This window comes from Nymphaea colorata, chromosome 2, assembly GCF_008831285.2.
Source record: "Nymphaea colorata isolate Beijing-Zhang1983 chromosome 2, ASM883128v2, whole genome shotgun sequence".
NCBI lineage: Eukaryota > Viridiplantae > Streptophyta > Magnoliopsida > Nymphaeales > Nymphaeaceae > Nymphaea > Nymphaea colorata.
This window is the reverse complement of record NC_045139.1, coordinates 33,114,728-33,137,439: the sequence shown is the minus strand read 5'-3', so window position 1 is coordinate 33,137,439 and position 22,712 is coordinate 33,114,728. Positions and strand designations below refer to the sequence as shown.

Genomic DNA, 22,712 nt, shown 5'->3' with positions numbered 1-22,712 from the left:
TAGCCTCACTCAATAGCCTCAGCCTCAAATCCAAATCTGGTCTGAGATCCAGGCAGGTAAACATTTAGGGGGCATTTGATAGCCTCAGATTTGTGATTTGAGGTGATTTGATATCATTGAAAATCTCAGATCCACTAATTTAAGCTCCGACTCCCCTTCCATCTGATCTCAAAATCTGAGATTTTGGCCATAAACTGAGGATCTCAAATCCTTCTTTTCACACAATGGTAAAATCTAGTGTTTGTTTATACATCTTAGATCGGCCTGGTATATGAGAACTAAGCTATCAACACACCCATTGTCGAAGCAAACTGTGCATCTTAATGCATATTTACATTGAAACATTACTGACCTAAGATCCATGGTTTTTAAATCCATAGAAATTTAGATCCAAGGTGATCAAATGCATGCACCTTAGTTTGTGCAATTTAGAAGACCTATAAAGATGTTAATGATCTCTTTCCATGTCATTACAGATGAAGTTGGCTCCACTGTGGTAGGCAAATTGTCATCCATGGCCAGCAACCTATGAAGTTAAAGAAGGTTGCAATCTTAGTTGGCACCCATACTTGCTCCAGTGGTAGTAGTCAATTTCACATTTCTTTATACTTTTTGAAAATTTCGGGTGAGTCAAAAGTTCATCCCCGCCGCCCAGAATGGTACTTGAAACACCCGACTCTCCCTACTTCTGGGGTCCTGAGTTGCGTTAGCATCAGTCATGACAACAATGCATCCGTCAATTTGGATGTTGCACTCCACCACCCTAAAACACAGGAGCATATCATCCACAAAAATCAAACTAGATATCTGCCTTCCTACAGACCGTTAGTCGGACCAAAGAAGCCATGCCTCTAAGGACTAAACCTCTGTTAGTGCTTCAAAACAAGCCAAAAAAATTAGCAGTTTTGGCGCCGGTCATTACACAAAATTTTTCTCTCAGCCTTAGTGATGAACTTGTTATCAACTGTCTTAGGTGCTAATTAATATATATATGAAGACTACACAAACTTTTTTAGCCAACATTTGTTATCAGTAAAAAGGGCTTGGATTGCCCTAAATCAGGTACTTAGAGTTGAATCATGTGGTAGAAAATTAATTTGATTTGTTGGTGGATAGAAGAATGCCATGGGTAATATACCATCATTTTTTGGGTTAATTTTTCAAATATTTTAAAACTTTTCTTATGTCGATTTGTTTAATAATATTGCTTTTTTGTCTTTTTTAAATAAACAATAATATTGTTAATCAGGATGCAGCTTTATATAACACTTAGGGAACTATTGTAATTCCAAAACCGACCAACATATTTTTATCTTATCATGCAACAAAAAACAGAAAAAAGATAGAGGAGATCACTTTGAAGTCTCAGCTTCCAACCTTGTCAGAATATCACTATTGCTGCAACAATGCGGTGGCCCAAATCATGAAGTTGATCAAAATATTAGAATAAACTTCGCGTGGCCCAATGCCCATGTCACCCCACATTTATATGCTGCATTATTCTTCTAACTTGCTTTGAGATTTAACAGTTTTTAGCCAATCCTTTTCAACTATCCTTTTTCTTTCTTTCTTTCTACTGGGCATACCAAGTTGCTGTACACGCGGATTTAGAGAGAGAGAGAGAGAGAGAGAGATACCTAAGTAAGAGGGATCCGTCCATATCCGTAAAGCATGATTGAATAAGAGGGACGGATGGAAAGAGCATGAATATACTTACACTATGGGGTGATTAACATATTCAATCCTGCTTATGGATATGGACAGATACCTGCCCCTTACTTAGGTCTCTCTCTCTCTCTCTCTCTCTCTCTCTCTCTCTCTATATATATATATATATATATATATATATATATATATATATATATATATATATATATATATATATATATATATATATATATATCACCTATCCATCTAACTAGGGTTGTTCATTTTAAATAAATAGATGGTTGAAAGAAAAATAATGACGAAAATAGTCACATTTTCTTTTTAACCAGGGTTGTTCATTTTAAATAAATAGATGGTTGAAAGAAAAATAAAGACAAAAAAATATGAATTAATCACATTTTTCTTTTTTTTTTTAATCATTCATCATGTTAAAATCAGACAGCTCCAGTTAGATGGCTAGATGACTTTGAAAATCTAGAGTCATTATTTAATGTATATATATATATATAGACACACACACACACATGACACCATAGTGGGTGCCTAATGGTTGAAGTCTATAAATTCATCGCTAATGACTGTAAATCATCACTAAAACCACCTTAGTGCACCATAAAAGGTCGTTAATGCCAATATTGTGACTGCTTTTTAAGCGACAAATGTGTAAATATTAACTGTTTGACAGTCTCCAACATCCGGCAAGACCTTTCATCCTATATATATAGCCTTTCAAATTAGCATCATTTTTTCATAATTCTTAAATTGTTCTTGCCAAACTTCCCAGTACTATGAATGGATTGAGAATTCAGATGTCCAAAAATAGAGGATGACCGGCAATGAATATTTGATATATAAACTCAGAAAATTCGATCGTTTTGAACGTTTAAAATCTAACTTTTTGATTCTTATATCTTTTGGCATCCTGCTTTAATATATGCGGTTAGATTCTTGACTAGAATACCCCAAACCCTGTATATATAAACCCCAAGCAAGTTGGCCCTCAAACAAAGAATCTCAAATATTGGTCGACAGGCATGAATGTAGATAAGTACTCTTTTTTTTTGTCTATTTTGACGAATGTTATATGGAGAAGCAGGCATTACAATTCTAATATTTCCCGTTATATATATATATATATATATATATATATATATATATATATATATATATATATATATATATATATATATATATATATGTGTGTGTGTGTGTGTGTGTGTGTGTGTGTGTGTGAATGATTGGTAGATACCAAACTACTTGAGTATGAAATAAAAACCAGACTTCTTAAATCCGTGTTAAAAGTTGTTTTAAGTAAAATGTAAACCTTCTAATACTTTACAAACACTAACTCAATATAAATCACACTTTAGTTCAAGTCATTTTTATGATCTTTCTACTATCAAAATTTTGATGTTATAAAACCATTCATTTTTATTATTAAAAACATTATTCAAATAAAAAATAACTAATTAATCGTACAAAAGATGCTCATTAAAGTTCACGTTGCTTATAAATCAATCATAAAAGTGACGCTGGATTCACCAAAGCAGAAAGGCTAAAAGGGTGGTGGTGGCGGTGACGGCTCTAGTGCAGATCTCCCAACGGTCAAAGGGCATGCAGACAAAAGTAGGAATATTAGGATACGAGGAGATGGGATGAGCACGCCCACGCGCCACTTTTTTTAATTCGATCAAACGAATCTGTGCTTCCAGTTAAAGTGCGAAGTGACGCCGCAAAACGCATTCCATTCTTTCTCCACCACCGCCAACGAATAAAATATACGATTCTGTTGCTGAAATAAAAACGCACTACCCTTAAACACTATCCATGCACAGATTTAAGAAAAACAAAGCCAACTTCTTGATCTCCTCTATCTATCACTTTCTTTCAGACAAACAAACACACACAAAATCATGGACCTTGCTGCCAGGCAAGCAGAGGAGGAGGAACGAACCAGTGGTTACAGTAGCAGAAATAATGGCCGGAGAGCAACAGTAATTTGCGGAAGTTCGATGCCTGCAGGAGATTTGGAAGACCAAGACCTTCAGCATGGGAGTGCTCGCTGCCTTACTTCATATTACAGTGTGTTTGTTGCTCGCCTCGCCATCATGGTACGCTTTGCTCCCTGCATTCTTAGAGAGCTACTTGTTTAGACAGTTGGGTGTACTGTTTTCTATGAAATGCTCCAAAAATTGACTCATTATTCTTCATTAATCAACTAAGAATATTGTGGTCCACAATGAAAAGGAAAATGCTGAACAGTACATCAAAAGATATACAGAAGCTTGTCCTTATCCATCTTAAAATGAGTAATGCAATGCACTCAAAAGAAAAAGGATGAAGAACAAAATGCATCAAAATTTTATACTTTTCGTAGGAGAAAAAGCTGCACAGATTCTGGAACAGGACTGATCAGAGGGAAAGGTGGCCTTAGTTCTAGCCACACTCTGTATGAAACTCTGAAAGAGCATCCCTCAGTTCTTGCCATACTCTGGAGAATATATGATGATTTAAAAAAGGTGACAATAGGAGAATCCTAGATCTTCATATATCTCAGGGAGTTGAAAGTGGGAAATAGGAAGATATTTCTCAGTTCCCGTTGCCCTTTTCTCTTCTGGCTTTCAACAAGAACTTGTCAAGCACAGAACCATTACTTTTGAACTTTTGATACAATTGCCAAACATCTTGATCTAAGGGATATGAGCTAGCACCTGCACCGATGAGGACTAAGAAATGGATTTTTCCATCTGACTACCAAGAGAAAAAAAAAAACAATCCAACTTTTATATATCTAAGGGTTCTGGTTTGGTCTAACCAAAATCCCATGTGCGCCTTACTTAGAAAGGAAGAGATGCAGATCAGAACTGTTTTAGTGCGCCTAGCCACCTGCATTCTGAGGGCAGCTCTGCAACCACGAATCCATTCTGTCATACTTCTTAACATATCACTTAACTCCTTTAATAAATCAGAAAGTGCAAGCTGTGGACCACTAAAGAACAACATATCTAAAAGACCAGAAAATTAGAGCTGCTTCTGATTCAATCTAAGCCAAATGTATGTGTTTACCATCAGTCATTTCCCAAAATGCAAGTTTTTTGTTGCTTTGACAAAAAAATTGACTTCTTCTGCCATCAAGTTCAAATGCAATATGGACCGTTGTCTTTTCAACTAGCCAAACAACACAAAGGCATGAAATCGAAATTTAAGCTAACTCTCGTCCCTCCATTCTTAGATCAGACCTTTTGACAGTTTAATCAGACCTTTTGACAGTTTAAGATAGGAAGCAAGGATCTCACGTATGAATCTTAGGTTTGATCTAAGATCGTTAGTTGGATGAACCACGGATCTTCGTGCAGATGCGTTGCCACCTCAACATATTAATGTTACATAAGATCCATGGATTTAAGATCCTCGACTCTCAGATCCCACACTAGAAGTGAATCACCCATTTAGTTTCAGCTTATGAAACTCCTCTAGTTTTTTGTTTCTAATAGTAACGGTAAACACAGAACAACTTAGCACTTGATCTCAACTAACTAATTTGATTTGAAATGGAACAGATATCCAGAGAGAGAGAGAGAGAGAGAGAGAGAATTCACAATATACGAATGAGTTGAAACCCTTATTATAAATAAAGACGCAAGTACCACCTTGGTCGTTGAGAGACCTACTAATCTATATGTTTTATGGTGTACAAAGATTATTTATATAATCATAAACTTGCACGGCCCATTGTATACGTAAAAAGACAAATCCCATGAGTTGAATCAGGCTTTCTGTGATGAACACACCTATATGGTTGGAAGCACTCATCGGTATGAGATTTCCGATGTGCATACACAAGACCCACACACATATTGGCCCAACCGAGAGACAAGTCGACAACATGAGATTTTTCACCATTTGTTTTTATTGGCGTTGGTACCTTAAATGGGGCTCTTGAGTCTTGACTAGACAATTCTCCATCCACCTTCAGTGATCCACTTGCTGCAGAACAAGTTCACTGTGATGGAGTTGGGAATTTGGTCCAAGCCATCTCCACATTGTTGACTTCCCAGATGCTAGGAATCTATGACAGTATATACAGAAGCAACAGTCTTCTATTAGATTATAACTAGTTAATGTAACAAAATGACACAGAGAATGCCCATTTTATGAAAAAATGATTTACATCAATTACCTGTCACGCATACAGGTAATGCTTGCCATCTTGATCTGCATGTTGACTATGTTGACCTGGCATGTCACACGGGTGTATACAACAGAATCCATAAACAGTTTAGCATATGGACTTCGTTTTGAGCTGTTGCAACGCCCTGTTTTGCGAATGTGGAACATACTGAATTCTACTGTTGAGATAGCAATGACACAGGTTCAACTTTCAGAATATGTGATCGGTCGATATACGAAGCCAGTTACACATACATCTCAACCAGAGGTAGATCTTCACATTATTTTCTTTTTATATAGCTATTCTCATATAGCAAGATACGAAAAGGGTTCATTTGCAGCTAGACTTAATTTCAATTTTCTGCTTTTGCTTGTGACTAGTTATATGAAGTCATGAAGGATATATCATGGGCACTTTTCTCAAGTCGGAATGCTCTAAATGCAATTACCATTAGCTACATAAATGGATTTGTACAGGCATTTCACAGAGACAACAGAAACAACAACACATTTTACATCTACTCTGACATTGCTAAGCCTGTAAGTGGATCAGGACAAGGAACATTATCATCACCGTATAATGACAAGAACATGTCTTACAATGGAAATGTCTCTGCCACTTGGTTTAGAGTACCACTAGATCCTCTTACAGGTGAAAGTATAGGAAATGGAAGAAAAATACTACCAGAAGATCTCATCAAGATTGCTGGCATTTCGGAATTACGTGATGGAGCAGCTTCATGGCATGTCGCAGTGAGCAAGTTCACAGATTCACCATTGCTTTCAGCAGCATTGCCTGTTCGGCATCCATCTGATCAAAGCATTATGGCTGTTGTTGGGGTTACCACAGCTTTTCACAGTGTTGGCCAGCTGATGAGAGAGCTGGTTGAAATCCACAGTGGATACATGTATTTGACTTCTCAAGAAGGCTTTCTACTTGCCACATCAACAGATGCTCCACTTTTAAGGAATACAGAAGATGGTCCAGAACTTATGCTGGCTACCGACTCAGAAGACCAAATGATAAGATCTGGTGCACAATGGTTGGAGAAAACATATGGTGACAAGTTGTTGTTGCACAATGAGGTGCACATAGAAAATGTCCAGCTGTCCCACCAAGAATACTATATTGACACTTTTTTCCTGAATCTTAAAAAGCTCCCACTGGTGAGGTTTCTGAAGTACTCTTCAAGACATAGAATCTATGCTTAGTAGTTGCTTTTTCTCTTAAGACCAACTTAATCTGAAACCTGGTTTCCTGTAATGTTTTTTCGTAGCACAGTATAACATCAACTGTATGAATGCTAAAACTTCTCAACTGGAGAGCATGACAAGAAATTCAAAAGATAGACAAGAATACAGAATAGGTTCTGACTTTAAATTGTCTCAGAATTTCATCAAACCAGATATGGAAGAGAATGAGGAAGCAACAAGAGAATGAATGGTTCACCCAAGGGTTTCTTAGATATTTAAAAGCTAGAATGACCAAGTGTAACATGTTACTCAATGATATTACCAAAAAGGATGAAAGTGAAGCATTTTCAGATAGTGGCATTCGAAAAATGTCTTGAAAAGTTGGGTTTAGAGTTAACGGAGCATTTTTACATGTTCTTAATGCTTAAAAGTGCATTACTGAAGTAACATGAATACTTTTACACAGAAAGACACTAAAGCAATTGACTGATCCCTATAGCATTTCTCAACCTCTGTCCATGGAAACTGAGTTATGCTTCTTTATTCCATGAGCAATGGCTTTCACTGAGAAGTCAACAAGGTCAATCCAGAAAACCTCAAGATGTAGCACCTATAACCTATTTTGGTGCTTAATCAGTAATACATGCTGCAGACAAGTTGCATAGAAACAACACAGATAACTTTAAATTACTTGTGGATCTCTGATGCAGTCAACTGCAATCAATGAATCTAAGAGATAGTGATTGTTCAATGATCTCCTTAATTCTAGAAACTCTTGCCTAGAATGCACAGTTTTTCAAATCCACTTGTCACAAACACAATGTTATCATACTAAAGTCAGAACTCAGAAGGCATACTGTCATATGATGCTTCTTAATTTGTATATAAACTTCTCTTTAACTGACAATATGTGATATTTTGATATCAAAAAGTATGTGAGCAACATAGTAACCTCAACTTTAGATGTGCAATAAAGAGAGAAATTTTTCATATTTCTGGTAAAGGAAATGCTTTACTTTAATAAAGAAAATGCCTTCATTGCAGGTTTCACGAAACTGCTAAACAAAACATAAGATTCAAAAAAGGTAATGTATCTGTAAATTAAGAACTAATGATAAGAAATGTCATAGTTTTTCAATGATGCATCAGTAAGTTAGCAATAATTACTTTTTGATACTTAATAAGATTTCATCTGTATAATCCATCAAATATCAGAGACCTTTCTGAACATTTCTTTATGTTGAATACTAGATTATCTTCCTATTGACTTTTGACTGCTCAACATTTTCACCCCCTACGTGGCAACTAGGAAAGTGATAGCCTTGTAAGACACCCTGCATGCTTGTACCTTACACAAGTGGATGGTAGAATTCTTATAATGTCCATAGCATTCATGGATGAGAAGGCTTCAAAGAGCAATTTATATTTTAAATGTTATAGCAAAGAGCATCAATGCTATGCCTCATACATAGAACACTTATCATATTTGAGTAATTACATTAATCCACTCTTTATACAGGTGGGTGTGATCATCATCCCAAGGAGATATATAATGGGAAAGGTTGACCAAAGAGCTATTGCTACATTAGTGATTTTAATTTCTGCATCAATTTGCATTCTTGCGGTTGGATGTTTATGCATTTTGATATTGACAAGTGGTGTCTCAAAGGAGATGAAACTAAGAGCAGAATTGATAAGTCATCTTGAAGCAAGAAGACGGGCAGAGGCATCAAACAACTATAAAAGCCAGTTTCTAGCAAATATGAGGTAACTGTTAATGAATTATAAACAATAAAGACCATATTTATCATCACATTTTCACGATATAGAATCATCAATTCCGTCTTTTCATATGTTTATTTCCAAGTTCCAAATTATTAATGGATATGATAGATAAGTCAATCAAAAATGACTTACATGAACCTTTTGGCTCTTAGGTGGTGTTAACAGAGGATCTGAAGTTTTACGACCCCTCCCCCAACCCCCCTGCATGGATTGGACCTCAGATATTTATATGCATTGTGGAGATCCACTGTTTGTTTAACATTGGCTCCCACAAAATGCTGATTTCAGATCCCCAGATCTGATGGGAAACAAATATACCCTCAATTTTTAACCCAATCCATTAAACTAACCTAAGATGAAGAGCAACTTCGAGACGAGAAAAATACTTCTCAGCATCTCTATGTCACATAGCTCTTGAATTTCAGCATAATTCAGAAAATTGTTTGTGTGCATTGCTTCGTTCATTCTTCAATTTTCTGTTTTCCAGTTGCTGCCTATGCTCTTCAACTTGGAGGTAAATAACTTTTCTAGCTGGAGACATTTTTAATCATAATTAAAAAAAAATCTGCTTTATGTTTAAAATATTTTTTTTTCATTGCCAAAAAGGAAATAAAATGTTTTATTGGAAAATTACTTAATATTTCAAAAATATGACGATATGTTCATTTTTAAAAAAAATATTTTTTTATATGTAACCCGTATATATTTATCCATTTTTTGTTTCTTTTATACTTTTGAAAACTATTCAAATGTGCATCGATAACTTTGTAAGAAAAAAGTGAAAAACTCATGATTTCAAAATTCAAACTTCTTTTGTCATCTTTCTATATTGTAAATTTAACTCCTAAATTTTTCCCAAGTAAATCCAAAAAAAAGAGAAAAACATACCCAAGAAATTCCCAAGAATGTTATCATGTACTATGAGTATATTATATTTAAACATGGACATCAGGGATCAACCCCCTGCAATATTGTATCCCATGGCAAATGTGATCTTAAATTTAATAAAGGTCCTATGTCACACAGGTGCGGAAAACAGTCTCTCGCATCTAAGTCGAATGTGCACCAGCTGCACTGCTGGTGCAGCTGCTAACATTGATGGTTATTGATATTAATGTCACTTATGGGTGCTGGTATGGGTAAACAAAATGGAAAACATATATCAACGTAAACAAGTAAACAACACAGATGATATATACCAATGACTCTTGCAGCAGTGTGTTTAAGAAACCTATGAAAATTGAAAAACTTTATCATATAGACAAAATACATATCAATCTCAAAGTCATCTGCTGCATATATTGCAAAGTTGCAATGGAATGAGGAAAATCATCTACCAAACAACTGAGCAGCCCCTTAGACAGTCAAATACAAACCACAACTCAGCATTGTGGAATTGGAATCTAAGTGCTAAATGCTGAAATGAAATAAGTCAGTTACAGAAAATAACATAGGAGCATGCATGGATGCACAGTCATCTGAAAAAAGAATGTGGTGCATATAAATGTAAAAAAGAAAGGGCAGACAATATGATTTTCAAAGAAGAAAAAGAAGAACAGTTCATGATGATCATAGAAGAAGGGCAGACGAATCTAAACCTGCTGCCGGAAGTAAACGGATAGACTGCTGGATGATAGGAGAGTGCCGGGAAAAAAAAGGAAGCCTAAATATGAAGCTTCAACAAAAAACACCCAAATCAGTCGACAGAGAAGTCGCTGAAAAACAGCAGCTGCGTCGCCCTTCACCGGAGACATTGCCTCTTGCCGGAAACTAATTGACGGAGCAGCCAACATCGCTGGAGAACTCCACATGCGCTGCTGCTGTGGGTGTTACCTAGAGACCTTGACAAAAGTCAAGGGTTCTGCGTTTTGTTTAAAAGTTAAAAACAAAAACAAAAGCCCTCATTTAAAGATACCAGATACGTACCTGGGTATGTTGACCATACCTGGTATGGTCAAAAACATACCCAAGCTGCACCAGGTGCGTAACGGTACAGATACTGGTACGGTGCGGGTACTGAACTCGTGTGACAGAGGATATTATGCTTTGCAATTTAATATATATATATATATATATATATATATATATATATATAACCATGTGACATAGGAAAGTTCATTGAGCCATGAATAAAAAGGTGCCAGAGAGATAGAAGCAAGTAGTCATAATACACTAGAAATTCGGTAGTAAAACTGCCATGCCAACTAGATGATACATTTATGAAATGATTGGCCAAGTAAAGGTCCAAAAGAACCATATGGCTATGACAAGCATAAATGTAGACTCACAAGTCACAAAGGAATGGACAACAGGCACAGAATGTCATAGAACAAAGAGGACCTGTTCAGGGCATTTGATAAAGGAAATATTGTGGTCTTAGAACACACATATTCCTAAAATATATGCTACAAAAACACTGTTCTTCTTCTAGGAAACACGGTTGCAGTCATTTGTTATGAAAACAACATCCATAATCACACTATTTTCTGGAAGAAATACATGGTACTTTTTGATCATATGTTACAAGAACACAATGTTCTTCTCAAACACCTTCTTTGTGTCACCTAAAATGCACAAACAAGCATGTAGAATGATGTGATTAACCTCATAGATACGCATCAAATGGAGAAAAGGCTTGCTCATCAGAGGGTCTGATAAATGGTTGAGTGAGGCAACATACTCTGCTAATAGATTATCTACCAAGTAATAGAAATCCCATGCTAGATAAAATTAAAAAAAGAGACTCGCAAAAACAGGTGCAAGACAGGAAATATATGCAAAACTTGTATGCACAACCTATATGAATTTTAATATATTTGAGCTCTCTCTGCCAAATTCATGTTCCAGGATTAAGAGTTTGTTAATAAGAAAGGAAATACAGGATAATGGCCTTCATGAAATATAAGTCAATTGATACTTCAACACTGCATGAGGAAATATCATACTATCCTTCAAATATCTGTTCTTGATATATTCTGTTCACCTATGGAAGGTATTGAAGCTTGTGCTGTAAGCACCATTTGTTATGACAGAACTTAGAGGGCTCTATAATATGAAGCTTTGTAACTTCAATAAGCCACATAACTTTAGCAGCACTAAGTGCTGGTATCCAGTATTTAGCTTCCACAGAAAAATATAAAATCTTTTATTGCTTTGTGCACCTCCACAAATGAGAGAGACAACAGAAACACGCAAAAGCTGCAGTGGGAAGTCTAACGTTAAGGCTGTTCTCTGCAGTCTAAATCAATATCAAATTAGCATAATTAAGTTGAACAAAATAGAGAAAATCAAGGGGAACTCTTTTCACATGAGATCTTAGATGCATTAGGCAACTTTCGTCAAAATTCCAATTTATTAATGGGTAGGTACATGTAAACCTATAAATATCTCATGGTTTATTTGCATACAAATAACGTTTGCACATCTCATGACTTGGATTTGAAGAGTTCTAGTTCTAACTAGATGGCTGTAGTTCATTTTGCATGCACCCTGTCTTGGGGGCTTGGAATACTAATAGAATGTCTAAAAGAATTAATACAAAGATGCTTGTCCAGGACATCCCATGCCCCGTTCCTTAAGTAGTGGGCACTCAAAGAAATGATGACCAACATTTCCCAAATATGAGTTGCTACTTCAGGGATTTCATTGATACCATTAATATCATTATCAAAACCAAAGAAAGCGCTAGTTGAGTTTCGTCTTTCGAGCTATTTTGATTGGCCTTGTGTGATGCCTCATTTGAGTTCATGCTTTAGAAGTTTTTCATGTTGGTTGAAGTCCACTTCAACTTCACTGTCCCTTTCTTTTTCTTTCTCGTGCCTCATGCCTAAAAGCCCCCCTTTCCACTGTTTGCCTAAAAAACTAGTAAAAAGCTAGCGTTCATATAATTTTTGCATCACCATAACTATCATAATCTACACAATCTACCAAAGACTATCCCAAGAAGTTACTGAACTGAATAGAATTGTTTTGTGAAAAGAACATGTATAACCTTCATAGAACATGAGAGAACCTCTGTCAATGGGATCTAAATGTAGAACAGATAAAAATCACAATTGTTGTGCATGTAATCCATGTGATATTAAATCCCATTGCACTGAACAGATGACTTTCCCATGCACTTCAAGACCTTCTAACGGAGATGTAAATGGTACAGTCATGAGCTGCGGACACCAATGGCTGCTGTTATTGGACTTTTGGACATTCTCATCTGTGATGATTGCCTTACAAATGAGCAATTTTCTACAGTTTCTCAAATCCGTAAATGCTCAACCGCTTTACTTCGTCTGCTGAACAACATCTTGGATCTCAGCAAGGTGAATCAAGATTTGCTATTTCTTGTACTTTAAGCTTGTCACACTAAATATTTGTCTAGAAATAGTCCTCTATTTTGGAGCTGATACTTGAATCATGCTGTTTCTTGTTTGAAGACCTATTAAAGTTCCTATTCATCTAAGCTTTATTAAGAAATACTACTTTTTTTTAACAAAAATGGAAAGAAATGTGTCATCTAAACAAGTGATTTGCTTTCTGCTTGGTTCTCTGGCACATATTAATTCGTCCAACCTCCAGATACCAGTGAGACACTAATCTTAAGCCAGTAAATTTAATACGACTTCTTATAGTAACTAAAATTTATGATACTATAGCCTCCTTTAAGCTATGACTCCATATCTTGCTGCAGTAACTAAGGTAGTGGTGCCTTACTCTGGTGCCACAGAGAAATTTCTTTAACCAAATATTTCCTCTATTCAGGGAGAAACGACCTTGTGGCTGACTTGCCATATTAGGTGCTGTTATTTAGTTCTGTATAATGTATATATCAACAAAGAACAAGAAAAAGTAGTAGACCATAAAACTATTACTCCATATAAACTAAGATGCTTCAGTAGATAACAACATCACTTACCATGTAATGTCAACCAAATTTGCTTTGCTACACTGCATTAAGGAATTTGACACATTTCCATGCTTTTCACAGGTTGAAGCTGGGAAACTTATTCTTGAAGAGGCTGAGTTTGACTTAAGGCATGAACTAGAAGGACTGGTTGATATGTTCTCCGTGCAATGCATTGATCAAAATGTAGAGCTTGTGCTAGATATCTCTGGTAAGCAAGAATAAATTAAAAAGCCATTTACAAAAGAAACCAGCTAGTGGAGTAGACACATGATATAGGATTTACATACCATAACAGAATCACTTAGAACAAATATGGAAGAATTTGAGAAGAGAAACATCACTGATAACCTTACTAACAAATGCATTATGTCATTTAACCTCATTCTATTGGGTAATGTGCCTGAGAGCATCAGCTTCTAAATGTGCTTTCTCTGTATGGTTTGGAAGTACCTTTCAGTGGATTATTCTTGTGGTCTTAATAAGGGTGAAACAGGTAAGTTCACAGAATAATTACATTTGCAACTGTCTTATCTCGATGGAAGTTAACTCAAAGTCCATATTGGACCATTATTATTAAAAGTTAGCTTTATACTTTATGCCAAAACCTCAGAAGCAGTGATCCTTGAAGGGATTTTCAGTCAAAATGCCTGTGCCTGTGCATGAAGAAAATTACTTTTAAAAGATAAAACTTGTATATCACTTATATCTACCATGTGCTTCTTTTGTATTTGTCAACATGCTATCCTCCTTCTTTCTGCCATTACAATGCTCTAGGATAATGGAAGAAAATAGAAAATATATGCTTTCTTTTTGGAGGTAGAAAAGAAAATGAGAAAAGTCTCTGTAGGCACTGTACCAAGTGAGGGCGTGCATTCCCCACCTTGACATCTTTCTTTCTCTTAAGAATTTAAAAGCATATTTTCTTTGATAGCTGGATCAGACTGACAAGATTGAAAGCATACTAAATTTCTGGATGCTTTTTAACTGTTTATGCTTCTTGATAATTTTCACAGACGACATGCCAAAACTTGTTCGTGGTGATTCTGCAAGAGTGGTTCAAATATTTGCAAATCTGATCAGCAATTCTATCAAGTTTACATCATGTGAGTCAAACGTCGGACAGAGTTCGATACTTACCGAATTCATTCATGGCCACACCATGGAAATCAACAATTTGACATTTTCATTGATAACTACATAACAAGACATGCAAAGTTAAGGATATTTGTTTGGCTGGTAGCCTAATACTTTTTAGCTTGAAATCAATTTATGTATTCTCAATTCAGAACCTTATCCTGCCATATGCTTGCTTGCTTACTTTCATTGATTCATATGCCTTTTCTGTTTTCCTTTATTGCTCATGAGGTTTATACTTTACTGTTATATACTCACGGTCACTATCTAACTTCTTGAATTATAGAAACGAATAGGCATGAAAAAACACAAAGTCTACCACATTTCTAATCTCTAAATGACCCCTTTAGAGGTGCTGGAACAATGTGCATTATGCATATAGTATGGATCTCAGTATAAAAGAGAAGTTCTATAGGAGAAGATCATGTGTGATTAAGGATTTTTTTTCCCTTTAACATTCTTTCAGCTAAAAAGATAATATCTAATGGGTTGAAGAGTCAAATGGTGATGATAGATGAGATGCAAACAACAAAGATGCAAATTGAGGTGAGACAAGAATGAATTATACCCTTTGTGATAGCACCAGATGAGACCAAGCCAACAAGTCCAAAAAAGGCAAAAACACAAAGAAAAACACCAATAACTAGTGATGATCATTATATAAGGGCTTCAAAATGAACCATTGACCCTTTCTTATAATATCTGAAACAGCAATGACAACAAAAAATGACTCTGTCGATTGACATAAATATAATATTATAATGAGGACAAAAGTCGTGCTAGTTCTTGTTATCACTCATCGTAATGTTAGAGAGAAAATGCCTTCAGTGTGTAAAATCGTTGTTTGAATATTTCAAAATGTGTTACACTTTATAAGATTTGAAGATTAAAGCAAGGTGGTTGGCTTTTTAAATGCTTCCCAAAGCTTGTCCCGTTTTTCTCACTCAGTTTCTGTGTTGTTGATGTTAAATATTTTTACCTCCTATTCTAGAAGCTTCAAAAATTTATTGTAGCAACAGGCATTGATTGAAGCCGAATTTTATCCAACACTCAACGCAAATTGAACTCATAAGCACTTGAAATGTAGATATAGAAGAAACAAATCTAGTTTTCTCTGCAAATTTTTACAATACCTTACTTTCCTACCAAGACAAGAACATATTAGTTTCATTTACAGAAATGTTAGAGGTCAGACAACAGGAGAAGCATTTTACAAAAAGATGCAATTGAATCAAACAAAATAGAGCAAGAAATGGAACCAGAGAAGATTTTTTTCATCTCATGTTTTTTTAGGCATAGTTGCTAATCTTACTTGCATTCTTCATGTTTTGGCCGGATAAAGCTGGTTACATAATTTGTCGAGGATGGTGTGAAAGCTCCCCTCACGGCAACACAAGGAACTCAGTTCTTGACCAGGAAACAAGCAGCAGAAAGAAAACAAGGAAAGACGCCAAAGTAACAATTTGGTTTGAAGTTGAAGATACAGGCTGTGGTATGTTCGCGGTTCACCATAAAGTGAAATTGCTTTTGTTTTTGTGATGCACACCAATATGGAATGACATCCATGCAAACATGACCTATCATTCTAGACATGACATATATTTCATATTGCAGGGATTGATCCAAGTAAGTGGGAATCAGTATTTGAAAGCTTTGAGCAAGCAGATCCATCAACCACTAGAAAGTAAGTCACTGTTTTTCAAGACTTATTGATTTTGCATAAATTTGAGCATGTAATAAGAAAGCATCATGTGGTGAAGTTGAACTCCTGTTATGTGAATGATAGTTTTCTTTTGCACTTATGATGTTAGGAACATGGCATAGTAGCTACAATCAGAAATGGTTGATTGGGTTGCATTTGTTGTCTACGATGTGCAGTTAATTGACATGATCATGATACCATCAACTTGAACAAGGTTCTTTAGTTTGTCTTGCTTGCTCATGCTTCTACCACCACCCGACATGGGCAAGTGGTTCCCTAAAATATTCGATGAAACTATCTCAGCATTACATGCAAACACTTATTTTATATTTACTAAGAATTTACTATTTCTAACATCAATTCTCATTCTCCTTTTCAGGTATGGAGGAACAGGCCTTGGTTTATGCATCGTTCGCACCTTGGTAAGAGGACATAGTCTTCTGCTACCTTTTGTTCCTATTTCGTCAAGAAAAATCGGTAACCACAGTATATTATCTAATTGTAGAAATTTTGCAGAAATTTTTAAAAACCACACATGGATCAGTGCAACATAATTTCCAGAAAAGGAAATGAAAAAATAATGCCCTAAACAGAATTAATAGAAGGCAACTCCAATGCAGAAACTCCCACAGGGTATTAGAATAGCAGCTGGCTATGAATTCCTATTTGAGATATTACTTCGATGGTATTTATGCTATAATATTATGAGCATATTGTTACCTTCTGCCATTTAATATGAAATTATCCATGCTAACATACCATATCTCTTGACTGAAGTCTCATTTGGAAAATTACTGCATTAGATCATGCTACATGAAGCCTTTCTCCTTCTTCATAAGTTGATATCACACAAATGACCCTATCACGAATATTTGTCCCTTCAGTTTATTGCCTCTGATAGTATGTTGGTTGTTTTCTCCATACTCATGCATCACTTTTCTCCCAGAAACGAAACTATTACTTTAACTTATGTTAACATGCATTGATGAACATCACAGGTAAGGAAAATGGGTGGAGAGATTAAAGTTGTCAAAAAGAAGGGGCCAGGAACTTTGATGCAACTATACCTAGTCTTCAGTACTCCTGCAGAAAGCATGGATAGATCTTGCTCTGTAGAACTTAAACAGAGAAATCTAATGGTGAGCAAATCCAACAATATCTGCTATTTTAGATGCAAAGGACATTTTTAACTTTTTTCCTTCTATTCAAGATCCAATCAATTTGCAAGCACAGATCAAGAATATGACAGGCTTGGGTTGTACTCTAGTTCTCTCATTTGCTTTAGTTTGTTTTATATAATACCACAATGAGGAAATGCAAGCAATGTGCACACATGTGCTAGTTTCTATGCTCCTGGTATTCGTTACAAACATAGACATGTGCCATTTTACAACTAAAAGCTGACATGTCATTATAAAGTTTCAGTTGACCGAACTGCAAGTAGGGTCAGCTTTTCCTAAACAAAATTATTTGAATCCTATGTAAGAATAGCAACAAGAATCATCATCTTAGGTTTCTGCAGCAAAGATCAAGACATTGCGTATAACGGATGAATTAGATCATGTTGAGAATGACAACCTAAGACTACATATATTAACATTTGCATTTTATTCCTCTTGAGCAGACAGCAGTGCAGTGTGACACTTAGGTTGTAGAGGTTAATTAGACTAATTTGGGTATGAGAGAGATGCCCTGTCTTCTATTTATTTGTTTGCACTTTGCAGTGAAATTCTCCCAGGAAATGAAAACTGAACAGAGATTTTCCTTATCCAGAAAGGAGTTGTTGCAATTGAAAAGTTAAATCTGTGCTAAGTAATCAGGATACTAACAAAAATAATTTCTCAAGAGGTGAAAAGATCGACATCACATTAGAAATGCCGAATTGACATTTCACGTCATAACAAGAATACATGCATCTCAAACGTATTCCCTTCTCATTTCAGTCCCATGAACAGAAGCAAAAGTTTTTTCTTAAGTAGCTCCTCTCTTGAGATCTGTGGTAACTGTTAAGATATGGTTCGGGTCAAGTCAGACCCAACCCATCGTCACCACACGCCACACATAATGGGCCGTGGCATACTTTTAATTTTTATTGTTGTTTTGTGTATTTACTTGTAACACAAATTAGTATAGTAATGACAAGGGGCAGGCTCCATGCGTACGGCCCTCTTTCTTATCTCTCTCTTTTCTTGAACAGCCTGTTCCTCTTCTCATCTTCTCGCACCTTCTTAAGACTTCATCTGGTGGTTTGGATACATCAAAATCTTACAGTAACCTCCTCCTTTATTTTGTATCAATTTGCAGGTACTACTTGCCCTAAAAGGCTGCACCAGTAGATCTGTAATGGCTGAGTGGCTAAAAAATCAGGGGATACGAACGCGGGAAGTATCAGATTGGAACAAGTTGCTACAAATACTTAATAGACTTTTTCTAGATAAAGCTATTATTCTTAGAGATAAGCACTGTCACATGGAAATAGAGGAACAAGCAGACCATGATTTCCTTGACCTTCGAGAATGTTCACAATGTAGAAATTTTGCTATGAGTGGAGATCAGAGAATTTCATGGAACCAAAATCTTGAAAAACGGTCAAGCTTGGATCTTGTTATCATAGTGGATGCAGGACTACTGGACCTAAGTTCTGACCAATGGAAGGGGCAGCTAGATTTTCTAGATAAATATGGTTGCAATGCAGAATTTGCATGGGTGATAAACCACAACACCCGAAATGTAATAAAGACTGAACTTAGAAGAAAAGGTTACTCATTAATGGTGAATAGGCCATTATATAAATCAAAGCTGATTCAAGTATTGGAAGCTGCTGGTGGAATCCATACTACAAAATTCAAAAGGATGTCTGATGATTCACATGACTGTGTTGAGATGGCCTCTTTTTCTGATGTGGCCCAGTCAGATGATTCAGACATGCCCGAGGAAGAAACAAGGGCTGCATGCCCAGATCAGGGAAACTCAGAAGTACAACCTCCTAACTCATATCAATCATTTAACAAATGTTTATCAGTAGCATCCTTGACCTATTCAAAGCAGCTCGATGACCCTGAAAAAATGATGAAACATGTGATAGAAGCTCAAATTGCCCCACCAATCTGCATCAAAAGTCGGAACTACGGCCCTACAGATAATGAAAATAAAGGCAAATCAGATGACCTATTACAACCAGAAAAGCATCAATGTTCCCCAGCTTATGAGAAACAAGGTCTCTTTGCACTACCATCTGATGAATTGCACCAATGCAATCGAATATCAGACTCTTGCTACAGCAATCACATGAATGAGAAACCACTTAACCATGACAAGGGATCAGCCTCCTTTGCTTCAAATTCTGGAAACTCGACAAAGCAGCAGAGAGAAGAACTACTAAAGTTGGATTATGGAAGCATGACTCCAAAACAAAGGCAAAAAGAGCAGTATGATCATGAAAAAAGAAGTTTGTCTCCTCCACTAATGGATGTACCCAATCAGAAACCTCTTGAAGGGTTACATATATTACTTGCAGAAGATACAGTTGTCCTGCGGAGAGTTGCAACTACGATGCTTGAAAAATTTGGAGCAACAGTTGTTTCAGTTGGAGATGGAGTGCAGGCTGTACATGTCCTGGAAAACATTTTGATTACTGAGAAGTATAAAGCTTGCAGCCCACCTCGGAATACAGGTAAAGCTGTAGAACAAATGCAAGAGCAGGAGATTTCATCATTTGATCTGATCCTCATGGATTGCCAGGTAAATCTTAAAGCCTTTTTCTGACAGAATAAACTCTAAGAACGGGGGATACATAGAATCTTGTCAGGAAAATTTAGTCGGCCTATGCATGTCCACTGGCGGATTTTGTTCTGTATCTTTCATCACATATGTTATATTTGAAGGCAGCACGTAAAAGTAAAACACATGTTGCCTATACTCTTATCACTCAACTGCGTATGCTGTCACTTATTTTATTGTCGGAAGCAGCGCGGTCTTTTCACAATAATTTCCACTCCTTGAACTCGTTACATGCTTTTACAATTCCATGTTGGTATACTGCCTTCAATTTCTTCATCAGCAGTATGATTTTCATTTATTTTACCCAATGTTCTTCTTCCTTGTTTTGTTGAGAGCATAACCAAGCTAGCCATAGAGCCAGATGAATCATATAGGAACTGAGTTCCATGTACATACGCGGACATGAGATTCTCACCTCCAGTATAGTAAAGAACACTCAGAAAAGGTGGTTGTGTGCCTTGAAATTCTCGATAGCCATAGATGTGGGTTAATTACAGGCATGTTAGACAAAGGTAGCCGCCACTTCACTGTCCTTTGCAACGAACATTTCGTCAGATGCAAGATCTTTCTTTTTCCTGTACGTCCTGGATATAGATGGAAGTTTAACTAGCAATTGGGTTGAGTATCAAGATTCGGCCTCTGCCAAATCCTATTGATTTGTCGCCAAAAAATAGACAAACATGACCATACCATATCAACATAGCAAACATGCATTAACTAAGAGAAAACGGTGCAGACTGCAGAGGGTTTTTTTAGGTCGTTATCTGACATTTACTGAATGTGTTGCTGCTGGTGAATGCAGATGCCGAAGATGGACGGGTACGAGGCGACGAGGGCGATACGGGGGGCCGAGGCGGGGACGGGGAGGCACATCCCGATCGTGGCGCTGACCGCGCACGCGATGTCATCGGACGAGGCCAAGTGCCTGGACGTGGGCATGGACGCCTACTTGACGAAGCCCATCGACAGCAAGCTGATGGTCTCCACCATCCTCTCCCTCACCAAAGCTACAGCGAAAGGGAAACAATAAGAACCCACGCAACAGAAGCGTTTGTGGCAATCCTAGCAACTGGTCATCACCACCGATTCATCGTCAGTAACCATCCTTTTTTCCCAACACCAAAAATGAAACTGAATGCTTTGAGGTTTGAGATCGCGTGTGACTGTGTAGGATGTGTAAATAGTCTGGTTTTGGCGGCAGCGACGGCGATAAGAAGAACGGCCGCCGTCCCTCCGCCCTTTTGACACGCGGAGTTTCGTCCTTTCGCCATTCCCTCTGCATGAACCTTGCGGTTTTTGAATGTCATGTAATTGGACGAGAGTTGTGCAATTAAGCGCCTGGAATGTAACATATAGAAACTCGCACCTTACTTTTGTATGTGGCAATTGTAGATACTGGCTTGAGTTTGTAAAATAATTTACAAACAATGTTCATATATATTTCTATAATTCTACAATTAAAGATGGTTTTACCAAAGAAACTTAAATCATCCAACCGATCGAAATTGGCCACGAATCCTCCTTTTAGTGATTTAACATTTTAACACGCATTACTATATAAATCTATTTTGTGAATATATGTTGTGTATTGTCTAGTCATAAACTGGAGTATCGAATGATTAAAGAGTAGAGAACATCGTGTTATTAAAATACAAGTTGGTGGAACGTACATTCCAAAAGCACTAAGTTCATGTTATAAAGAACATTTTGTTACGATGTCCAATGTTTGGTTGTTGTATCCAATGACAACATTTATGATCACATCATATTTCTTAAAACAAGAACATGGTGTTCTTTTAAGACATATCTAAAAAACAATTAAAACATCCACCTTAAGAACACAATGTTCCTCGTATCAAATATTTTACCATACATATCCCGAAAAGCTAAAAATCCTTTTTTCTTGGTTCGAAATCCAATCGGACCTCTAACTCAAGTTTGACAAAGGCCATTTGATGAGAAGAACGTTGTGTGTACATGTTTCTACAACATATATCTCAAGAACACTATATTTCTGTTTTGAAAGAACATGTCTAGTTGCTAAATCTAAAATCGATATTTATAAACACATTATTTTTCTGAAATGAAAACATTGTGTGCGTTGTTTCAAGCATATATGTTTCAATAACACCGTATTATTCTTACCAAATACCAGCTATAATCTGTTTGTAACATTTCAAATATTTAGTCTTATCGTGAAATATCTTCAATAATTTGTAAGCCAGATTTATTGTTATGATTCATACATTCCTTTAAGATTGAAACTAAAGCTGTTAAAGGCAGATTGAGGATCTCGAGTCAGTGAGTTAAAATTCGAGTTTTAGATCCATTATATAGATATCAGATACGGATCGAGCCCTGGATCTGCTTGATACAGGC

General features: G+C 36.4%; 1 protein-coding gene and 2 long non-coding RNA genes across 5 annotated transcripts; 1 reads left to right on the top strand and 2 right to left on the bottom strand.

The window, feature by feature from the left end:
* Positions 1-3,220: 3,220 nt before the first annotated feature.
* Positions 3,221-5,956, bottom strand: LOC126409819 (uncharacterized). Its single transcript, XR_007572605.1, has 4 exons — positions 5,849-5,956; positions 5,594-5,737; positions 3,623-3,793; positions 3,221-3,460 (listed from the first exon to the last, which is right to left on the bottom strand). It is a non-coding gene; the product is annotated as an uncharacterized LOC126409819 (long non-coding RNA).
* Positions 3,515-21,725, top strand: LOC116247695 (histidine kinase 1). The gene is made up of 13 exons (XM_031619953.2): positions 3,515-3,779; positions 5,864-6,106; positions 6,220-7,005; positions 8,552-8,799; positions 12,974-13,133; positions 13,799-13,925; positions 14,731-14,820; positions 16,194-16,343; positions 16,466-16,535; positions 16,933-16,975; positions 17,552-17,692; positions 18,858-20,294; positions 21,136-21,725. Exons 1-13 carry the CDS (start codon positions 3,582-3,584, stop codon positions 21,361-21,363), a joined length of 3,921 nt encoding a protein of 1,306 aa, XP_031475813.1. The 5' UTR covers positions 3,515-3,581; the 3' UTR covers positions 21,364-21,725.
* On the bottom strand, positions 6,968-21,242 carry LOC116247696 (uncharacterized). 3 transcript variants are annotated; one of them, XR_004170879.2, is made up of 4 exons: positions 21,103-21,242; positions 13,727-13,922; positions 10,416-10,678; positions 6,968-7,096 (listed from the first exon to the last, which is right to left on the bottom strand). It is a non-coding gene; the product is annotated as an uncharacterized LOC116247696 (long non-coding RNA). The 3 variants fall into 3 exon arrangements; XR_007572603.1 differs by having other exon boundaries at positions 20,749-21,145; XR_007572604.1 differs by lacking the exon at positions 21,103-21,242 and adding an exon at positions 20,065-20,118.
* Positions 21,726-22,712: the final 987 nt, after the last annotated feature.